Here is a 10,460-nt window from a genome sequence, read left to right on the forward strand (position 1 = left end):
TCCAAGGGTCTTACTCTGAAATATAATAAGTGCAAATTCAGGCAAGACAAAGTTGAGTATCTTGGACATGAAATATCGAGTCATGGTATCAAACCCAAAATTAATCATGTTCAAAATATTGTGAATGCTCCTTCTCCAAGTTCAAAAGAACAGTTACTTTCCTTTTTAGGGTTGACCGAGTTCTATGGCAAATTTGTTAAAAATTATTCTGATATTGTGCATCCCTTAAGAACTCTTCTAAAGAAAAATGCAAAATTTGTTTGGGGGAAAGAGCAAGAGAATTCCTTTGGAATACTAAAAAAAAAAATTGTTGAAGCCCCGTTTTTGAAACCTTATTCTGTGGGTAAAGAATGTATCGTTTATGTTGATGCCAGCAATGTAGGCCTAGGGGCCGTTCTAATGCAAAAAGACAAAACTGGCGAGTTTGTTGTCTCTTACGCTTCTCGAGCCTTACGTGACGCTGAGAAAAATTACTCTACTATAGAGAGAGAATTACTTGCTTGTACTTGGGCTTCCCAGCATTTCAGACAGTTTCTGTGGGGAACTAAGTTTTCTTTAAGAACTGACCATAAACCTCTCATCACCATGCTAGCCGCAGGTGGTGGTAGAGTTCTTACTGCTCGTTTAGCGAGACTCGCAGCCAAATTACAGGAATACCGCTGTGAAGTTGTTTATGTTCCAGGTCGTTTAAATGTTCACGCGGACTGTATGTCCCGTTTCCCAGCCAGTGTGGAAGTTGGTGAGAGTATAGACTGTGATGTTGCGTACTCATTTGCAGACATTAACATGACTTCAGAACAAGAGAGCTCCTCAATTCTTTCAGAAAAGAATTGGTCTGAAGCCATGGAGAATGATGTTGTTTTGAATCTTGTTAAACAATATTTGATTAAAGGTTGGCCTGAAGAAAGGAAGCTCTCTGGTGAGTTGGGGTCGTTTTACAAAGTGAAGGATGATTTAATGCTATCTGAAAACATTATCCTTAGGTCTGATAAGATCATACCTCCCTCTAGTTTGAGAGAAAAGATTTGCAAATTAGCTCATGAAGGGCACATGGGAATGTCTACCACCAAGAGAAGGATCAGGGAACACTATTGGTGGCCTGGTATTGATGCCATGGTTGATAATTGGGTCAGGAATTGTTCTCCTTGCTCTTTAAGTGATAAATCTGTGAAGAGTTTGGCTGTCGATATCACACCCATTGAGTACGCTAATGGTCCTTGGCGTAGGTTAGCAATTGATATTATTGGACCTTTCAGTTATCAGTCTGGTAAGGAAATGTATGGTTTAGTCTTAATTGACTACTTCTCTAAGTGGCCTGAATTAAAAATTGTAGAGAAGATTTCCTCAGAACATGTAATTGATTTCCTTGATGAAATTTTTGCTAGAGAAGGTTTGCCAGAGGAACTTATCTCAGACAATGGGCCACAGTTCATCAGCAATGAGTTTGAGTGTTTTTTAAAAAAATGTGGGGTTATTCACAAAAGGACTTCTAATTATTTTCCACAAGCCAATGGCCAAGTTGAAAGGTTCAACAAAGTCATCAAAGAATCTTGTCAATTGGCCGTTAAGAGTGGTTTGAAGTGGAAGAAAGCTCTCCAGGCTACTCTATTAACTTATCGGTTGTCTCCCAATTCTGTCACTGGTTTATCCCCATTTGAATTATTGCGAGGGAGGAAACCAGGTTCTCAACTTTTTCCCTGGTGGTTAAAAAGTGATACTCCCTACGAGGTAGATTTCAAGGCATTAAAGAATCGGATTGGGAAATACCAAGAAAGCATGACCCAGCACTCTGCCAAAAAGAAGTATAACTCTTGCAGTGTAAAGGTGGGTGATCGGGTTCGTGTTAAAATGGGTGGTTTGTTTCACAAGAATGTCTCTAGATGGTCTGACCCCATCAAAGTAATTGAAATTTTTAGCAAAGCTGTCAGAGTTGAAGGGGGGAAAATATGGAATTTGAGAAGGATTTCCTTATGCAAACCCTTTGTTACTCCTTCTCAGAAGTCTTCTCTTCCAGAGAAACTTGTCTCAGATTGTCCAGAGGCACTTGTTTCAGATAATTTCTCCGGTATGCGGAAACTTCCCTCAGACAATGTCTCAGATGGGTTCTCTGGCACGCATGAAGTTTATGACAATTTCAGCAGTGTGCCTACTGTTGGAATGTTTATCCTTGAGTTGTACTGGCTTATGATGTCTGGATGAGGATACCTGTTACCTGCTGTGGTTGTTAAGCTGTCTTCCTGCATTAAACCTGCTTGAACCTACTTATTGTGTATTCCTCTTTACTACACTCATTAAGCATCCCTTACTGTTAATCAGCAATGAATAATCATCTATTACCCACGCACAGAAAACAATTCGACTTGCTCGACCCATTAGCATATCCACTGCATCTGTTTCCACACACGGATCAGGCGGGCAATCATTTTTCATGAAACTTCAAGAACCCAATTTGCAGTGCGAGCAGCTGCATTGGTAACGCGAGATTTTTACTCTCAGTTGCTTCATTAGTCAGAGATGGACAGACAAGCTTTAAAAATCTGTCAGAAGTATCGCGCGGTTTAATGTGGGCTGATCCCTATGGCCAGGGTGGGGTCGAAAGAAAAGGAAAACTAGCAACATCAACTATACAAAAAAAGACTATACAGGTCGTTGTGTGATATGTGGTGTGGGGTGTCCAGCACGCTCCAGGTTCTGGTGCGTAGGGAGGGGAGGGGGGGGGAGAGGTTAAGCACCAGTAGCACTTGAGGTGTTCCATGGAGGCTAAGAGGGCGCGCACTTCCTTCGCATGGGAAAAGCTGGAGAGTTCTGAGTTTGGGGGGCTAAAACTGGTAAACTCAATACGCATTAGATAAGATATCAATGGCTGCCATATGCGCTGAAATTTCTTTTCGGTGTTCACTAAGCTGTGGGAGAGTCCCTCCATTGCCAGGATGTGCCAGACCCAGGCGAACCTTTGGGCCACAGACAGGGGCGCAACTAGGTCTTAATTTCGGGGGGGGCTAACATGGCAGATGAAGGGGCGTGGCTAATGTTAATCAATGGGGCGGAGCTAAAATGGCAGATAATCAGGATCGGTTAATGCTCAGGTCAAGCCGAGAAAAAAATGTGGTGAATTCTGCATTTGAAACTGGACAACAATTAAAGCACACATTTTTGTTAATTTGATGCATTTATATGCTATTGTCTTATGAAAAAGGAACAGAATGTACTGAATTAAAAGGCCAATTTAATATATTTTACTACAAAGCACTTTAGGAACACATTATAACCAATTTTCACAATGCCATTTCAAGGCGACGACCCTTTTTCGCCAGTTCATTAACAATTGCTTCTATAGGAGGACAATGTGCACGTGAAATGTTTATCATTGCAAGTCCAGAGAGTCGTTCTTGCCCCATTGTTGACCGAAGATAGGTTTTCAGTCTGCGAAGACAACTGAAGCACCTTTCTGGGGATGCGGTTGTCACTGGCAAAGTGGCAAATAATTTTAGCAGGCAGTATATGTTGGGATAGAAGTCAATGTGAGCATGAGTTAAGGTATCCATTATATTCCATGGCCTTTCCTCAATAGGTACCTTCAGCCATGTCATTACCCACATGTCATATTCATTTTTAAGATCCTCGCGTGTACCAGGTAAATCGTTCTCATATATGTCAAGAGCATCCTTCAAATTTTTAAAAGACTCTTGGGTGACAAATCTTGGTACCAGATACTGCATTGTACAGGCCTTTTTCACATGCTGGCTGAATCTTTCTGACAATTCATACAATAAATTGTCTATAAAAGGTAAAAATATTGAAATCCTAAAGTAAGCTTCAGGATCACTAGTCTTGTAATTGTCCCGTTGTGTCTGCCTGCCAGTAAGGCGTGGCATTGTCAGAGGTTCCCCTGCTGTGGTTTGGGCTTTAACGAAAATCTCATTAAATGCTTCTTCAGCTTTGTCTCTGCTTTCTTGAATCACCTGCTTGACTGTTTCAATCTGTTCTATGCACTCCAACAGATCTGTATTAGGATTTTGGAGTGCAGCTGAAACAGGAAGCAGTAGCCCAGAAAATCGTGCCAGGATGTGTAATGCAACAATGAAGTTATGGGACTGAACAGCTGCGAGAAATTGCTCAGCCTTGGAAGAGGCATTGTGATCTTGCCAATCCGAGATCTCAAGCAAAGAGTCAACCACAGCTGGGTACATATCAACAAAACGAACAACCGATGCATTCCTTTCAACCCACCGTGTCTCACATAAACCACTTAACAGTTTCATTTTTGTATCTGGCAAAGTAGCAAATTTCGCCTTTAGGACAGCCATCCTTTTCGCAGAGCCTCTTACAAAATTAGACACTTCTTTAAGTGTTGAAAGACAATTACGGATTTGACGTATTTCACATGAATGTCCAATCACAAGATTCAGTGAATGACTTCCACAATGTACATAAAATGCCTTTGGCACACGCTCTAAAACTAGCGCCTGTGCACCTTTAACAGAACTTTTCATTGCAGCACAACCATCGTATGCTTGCCCACGTATACGATCTAAATTCAGGCCATATGTTTCTAAGGAAGTGAGAATTTTCTTTCCAATTTCAACCCCTGTTCCATCCTGAAGCTCTTCGAAGCCAAGGAATTCTTCATACACAGATGTACCTTCTATAAAACGAATTACTAGAACAAGTTGCTCGATAGTGGAACTGTCAGTTGTTCCATCTGCTAAAATGGCAAAAAATCTTGCATTGTTTGCGCGCTCCACCACTCTATTTCTCATTAGAATGTTGCAAGCAGAGATGATCTCATTCTGAATCTTCCAACTTGTATAAGTTGCATTAGAGGGACACGTTGCCAGATGCCATGCCAGAACTTCATCACCAGCTTGAAGTCGTAGGCGCAGAGCAGCACGGAAATTGCCATCATTCTCTTCGGGTTCCTTTGAAGTAATAGGTTGTCCACTGTCTCTGTGTCCTCGAAGAGCTATACCTTGTTTTGCACAATGGAGTACTGATTCCACTATTGGCACAAGTCGTTTTCTGTTTTCCAAAATAGTTTTCTTCCAGTTGCTCTCGATCATAGTTGTAACAGCAACAGACTTTCCTTCAAAAACAGATGAGAAGTCAGCTGCCGCTGTCATACTCTCTTTGTGATACAAGGAAGAAGCATGGAAACGAAAATCACTTTGAGCATGTTTCCATTTTGTTATGGGCCGAAGCACTAATTTCCCCACAGCTTGATGAGAACCTCTTCCAACTTCTTTACGGGCAAAGAGTACACACATCTTGCATAAGGCCCCCTCAAGTTTAGCACTGTAGGCAAGCCATGGGCGATAGGTTTTCAACCATTCATGTTGAAAGCGACGTGCTTGATTTCCCTCTTGAACAACTGGAAACTTGTATGATGTCTCTGGCGTCCAGGAAGAGTGCAAAAGTTGGTAGCGTAAATCATCTGGGATTGATGATGAAACTGTGCTGAGTCTTGAAACATCTATATATAGTCCTATATCTAAGATGGATGAACTCTTTGACTTTTCCAAACATGGACTACTAGTAGCTGGCATACCAGTGGTTGTATATGCAGGAGGCTCAGAATGAAGAAATGCTGAATGTTCTTCAGGAGTGTAGCCGGAAGCTGGCAGGGCAGGTTCTTCACCTGAATTAGAACATGCTGTCAAAGGGTCTTGAGCGGCTGGCCGACGAGTGAAAAAATCCTCTATCTTTCGCCGCTTAACATTTTGTGGTCCAAAGCCTCTGGTGTTCAGCATCCTGCTGTATGCGGATAGCGATCTCTAGTGAAATATAAAAAAGGCCCTCAGGTCACTTACTTAATTATTACAAAACTACGGGGGAAAGAATACTGTAATTTTGTACAATAAACCAACATTAAAAAGCCAAGAAATACAAGTTAAACACCCAGTACCTCTCTAAATTATCCTAAAACTCTTTAAAGAAGCAAGCTATAAGTAGCCTGATTTTCTGTACCATTATGATACCACACACTTACCACATGTCTAAAACTTCAATGAAATGGCTGGAATTTCTTATAATATGAAAATGTCCAATGCAAATCAGCCCCAAACAATTATGCAAAACCACCTGGATACATAATTATAAGATTACAGTTTCTAATGGTTGACGCAAAGACTTCTGCCCTCTATGCTTTCAATGTACGCTTACCTACAGAAAGAACAGGCCTCACAAATATTTAAGCCCAGATTTACTAAGCTTTCATGCACCACAACTTGGCAAGGGAACATGTTGTGCTGTGTTGCATCAAAGGCAGAGAGCAGAAATGTGCCATATTTACAAAAATATGACACATTTCTGCTGTCTCCCTCAACTGGTGCTGCATAGTGCCAATGCAGACATCATGGTGCAACGGTGCCTGCGTTATGAGCAAGAATTTTCTGTGAAGGAAGGGATACCTGAATGCAGCTCACATGGAAAAAGGAAGCAACAAGGATAAATAAAGATAATTCTCCTGGTAACGCCTGGGCCTGGGAGGCGCACCATTGGGAAACATTCCCAGGTGTACTGGCCGAAGTAACTGTGGGATTGTGTAACAATCCATAGACATATGTGTGGGAATGCCCTAGCTCCACCCATGGAACAACTTCCCAACACAAGGTAACTCGAGGCAGCTCAATACTCTGCCTCTCATTACTCTGGAGTTACTAAACGACGCAAAACCACAAAAAGTGGCCTTTGTGTAAATTACGTAAATCCCAATTAAATGGGTAAAATTATGGCAGCGTAAAAGGAAATCAGAATGGATGGATACAAGTGTGAAAGTTTGGTAAATCTAAATGTGAGAGGATGGATGCGTTGGTGAAGGGATGGTAGAGTAAATAGATATCTGAGATGGTGGCTAAAAGGATCGGTGTAAGGTTGGCAGAGTAAATTGAAATCAGAAAGGATGGATGGTTGGATTGATGGATGAAAGGATAGCAGATAGTATAACACACACCTACCCGATGTACCAGCAGGTTACAGAGTTCATTGAAAAGGTGTTTACCAAATGTGGATATTATGCTCTGCTTGACATGCATTTTTGATACACTGCATTACCTGCAGGAAAATCTCACATTCGAAAAGCCAATCAACATACTTTGGACGTGCTTAAAAAATGTGTGTGTATTGGGCCTCATCAATAATCTGAAACTCATTGAAACCGAAGAGCACCTGCTAGCGGAAACTTCTTGGCACCCGAAATTAAAGTTACTGAGAGGTGTCTGCAGCTATTTTGGGTTGAAAAATTAATCACAAACTGGGCAAGTAATTTGAGTCTATAATCGTGCAACTATTATTTTTAGAAAGGTAATCCGGAACTAAATTTAATTTTAGATTATTACGTAATGTGCAGGTCTGTAGTACTAGATAAGAAGTTACCAGACTATGACATATATTAGTTCTGCTAACTCTTGCGGATCCATAAGATCAGATTGAACCATCTACTGCTTCCCCCCATCATAAGCAGGAGCCAGGATCCAGAACACAAGAAATAAACCACCAGCATTATAAAGGGACCTGCAGAGCTAATGAGAGCTGCCAGCATAAAATATATTATAGAAATGGTCTCCTATCTTGCACACTTCCTCATCAAATCACACGACTAAGCACGGATTCCCATGGCTCAATAACTGCACCTTGGTATTCATCATGAACTACATGGAGATGCTTTTCACAGAGGCTTAAATAAAGACAACACTCTTCCAACCACACACCCACTAGGTGTAACCTGCTACATGCATGGATAAGTGCTCAGCATCGCACAAATGTATGACAACATGCCATCACAATGCATGTCTTTGCAACGCGGTTGTAATAACTCAACAACTCAAGTGCTGTTACAACACAATACCATTACAATGCAAACTCTTACCACGCATATGCCTTTACAACAAAAGCATATGCGTGGTGAAAGTTTTGTTTTAAAATATAACTATGTTACAGTATAAACGCTACATATATATATATGTATATAGGTTTAAATATCCCTGTAAATGGGTTATTTTTTTTAGTAACGTGTGTATATATATATATATATATACACACACACACACACCCACCCACATTTCCTTAAAACCCTACAACCCTTCAACTCATACCAACCCTAAAATTGCCCCCCTGGCACCCCAAAGCCTATACCTACCCTGAACCCTAAAATTAACCCAAAACCCATACCCACACTGAACCCCAAAATTACTCCTGGCACCCTAAAACCCATTACCACCCTGAACTCTGAAATTACCCCCTGACACCCCAAAACCCATACCCACACTGAACCCTAAAATTACCCCTGGCACCCCAAAACCCATACCCACCTGAACCCTAAAATTACCCCTGGCACCCCAAAACCCATACCCGCAGTGATCCCTAAAATTACACCCTTGCCCCCCAAACCCATACTCACCCTGAATCTTAAAATTACCACTAGCACACCAAAACACATACCCACGCTGAACCCTAAAATTAACCCCCTCACACCCTAAAACCCATACCCGCCCTGAACCCTAAAATTACCCCTGGCACCCCAAAACCCATACCCACCCTGAACCCTAAAATTACCCCTGGCACCCCAAAACCCATACCCGCAGTGATCCCTAAAATTACACCCTTGCCCCCCAAAACCCATACTCACCCGTAATCCTAAAATTACCCCTGGCACATCAAAACACATACCCACGCTGAACCCTAAAATTAACCCCCTCATACCCTAAAACCCATACCCGCCCTGAACCCTAAAATTACCCCTGGCACCCCAAAACCCATACCCATCCTGATTCCTAAAATTATCCCCCCGGCACCCCAAAACCCATACCCACCCCACACCCTAAAATTACCCCCTGGCACCCCAAAATCCATTACCACCCTGAACCCTAAAATCAACCCCCTGGAGCCCCAAAACCCATACCCGCCCTGAACCCTAAAATTACCCCTGGCACCCCAAAACCCATACCCACCCTGAACCCTAAAATTACCCCTGGCACCCCAAAACCCATACCCGTAGTGATCCCTAAAATTACACCCTTGCCCCCCAAAAGCCATACTCACCCTGAATCTTAAAATTACCCCTGGCACACCAAAACACATACCCACGCTGAACCCTAAAATTAACCCCCTCACACCCTAAAACCCATACCAGCCCTGAACCCTAAAATTACCCCTGGCACCCCAGAAACCATACCCATGCTGAACCATAAATTACCCTTTTGCCCCCCAAAACCCATACCCACTCTGAACCTTAAAATTACCCCAGGCACCCCAAAACCCATACCTATGCTGAACCATACATTCCCCTCTGGCACCTCATAACCCATATCCACCCTGAACCCTAAAATAGCCCCCTGACATTCCAAAACCCACACCTGCCCTAAACCCTAAAATTACCCCTGGCACTATAAAACACATACCCACGCTGAACCCTAAAATTAATCCCATGGCTCCCCAAAACCCACACCCACCCTGAACCTTAAAATTACCCCTGGCACCCCAAAACCCATACCCATGCTGAACCATAAATTCCCCCCTGGCACCCCATAACCCATACCCACCCTAAACCCTAAAATTGCCCCCTGACACCCCAAATCCCACACCTGCCCTGAACCCTAAAATTACCCCTGGCACACCAAAACACATACCCACGCTGAACCCTAAAATGTTCCCTGTCACCCCATAACCCATACCCACCCTGAACCCTAAAATAGCCCCCTGACATTCCAAAACCCACACCTGCCCTGAACCCTAAAATTACCCCTGGCACCCCAAAACCCATACCCGCAGTGATCCCTAAAATTACACCCTTGCCCCCCAAAACCCATACTCACCCGTAATCCTAAAATTACCCCTGGCACATCAAAACACATACCCACGCTGAACCCTAAAATTAACCCCCTCATACCCTAAAACCCATACCCGCCCTGAACCCTAAAATTACCCCTGGCACCCCAAAACCCATACCCATCCTGATTCCTAAAATTATCCCCCCGGCACCCCAAAACCCATACCCACCCCACACCCTAAAATTACCCCCTGGCACCCCAAAATCCATTACCACCCTGAACCCTAAAATCAACCCCCTGGAGCCCCAAAACCCATACCCGCCCTGAACCCTAAAATTACCCCTGGCACCCCAAAACCCATACCCACCCTGAACCCTAAAATTACCCCTGGCACCCCAAAACCCATACCCGTAGTGATCCCTAAAATTACACCCTTGCCCCCCAAAAGCCATACTCACCCTGAATCTTAAAATTACCCCTGGCACACCAAAACACATACCCACGCTGAACCCTAAAATTAACCCCCTCACACCCTAAAACCCATACCAGCCCTGAACCCTAAAATTACCCCTGGCACCCCAGAAACCATACCCATGCTGAACCATAAATTACCCTTTTGCCCCCCAAAACCCATACCCACTCTGAACCTTAAAATTACCCCAGGCACCCCAAAACCCATACCTATGTTGAACCATA

At 43.1% G+C, this 10,460-nt stretch overlaps 1 protein-coding gene across 1 annotated transcript; it reads right to left on the bottom strand.

Moving 5' to 3' along the window:
* Positions 1-3,275: 3,275 nt before the first annotated feature.
* On the bottom strand, positions 3,276-5,747 carry LOC147688806 (52 kDa repressor of the inhibitor of the protein kinase-like). Its single transcript, XM_086939826.1, has one exon. The coding sequence runs from the start codon at positions 5,745-5,747 to the stop codon at positions 3,276-3,278; it is 2,472 nt and encodes an 823-aa protein (XP_086795952.1).
* Between the last annotated feature and the right edge of the window lie 4,713 nt (positions 5,748-10,460).

The sequence above is a fragment of the Lissotriton vulgaris genome, chromosome 10 (genome assembly GCF_964263255.1).
Source record: "Lissotriton vulgaris chromosome 10, aLisVul1.2, whole genome shotgun sequence".
Taxonomy (NCBI): domain Eukaryota; kingdom Metazoa; phylum Chordata; class Amphibia; order Caudata; family Salamandridae; genus Lissotriton; species Lissotriton vulgaris.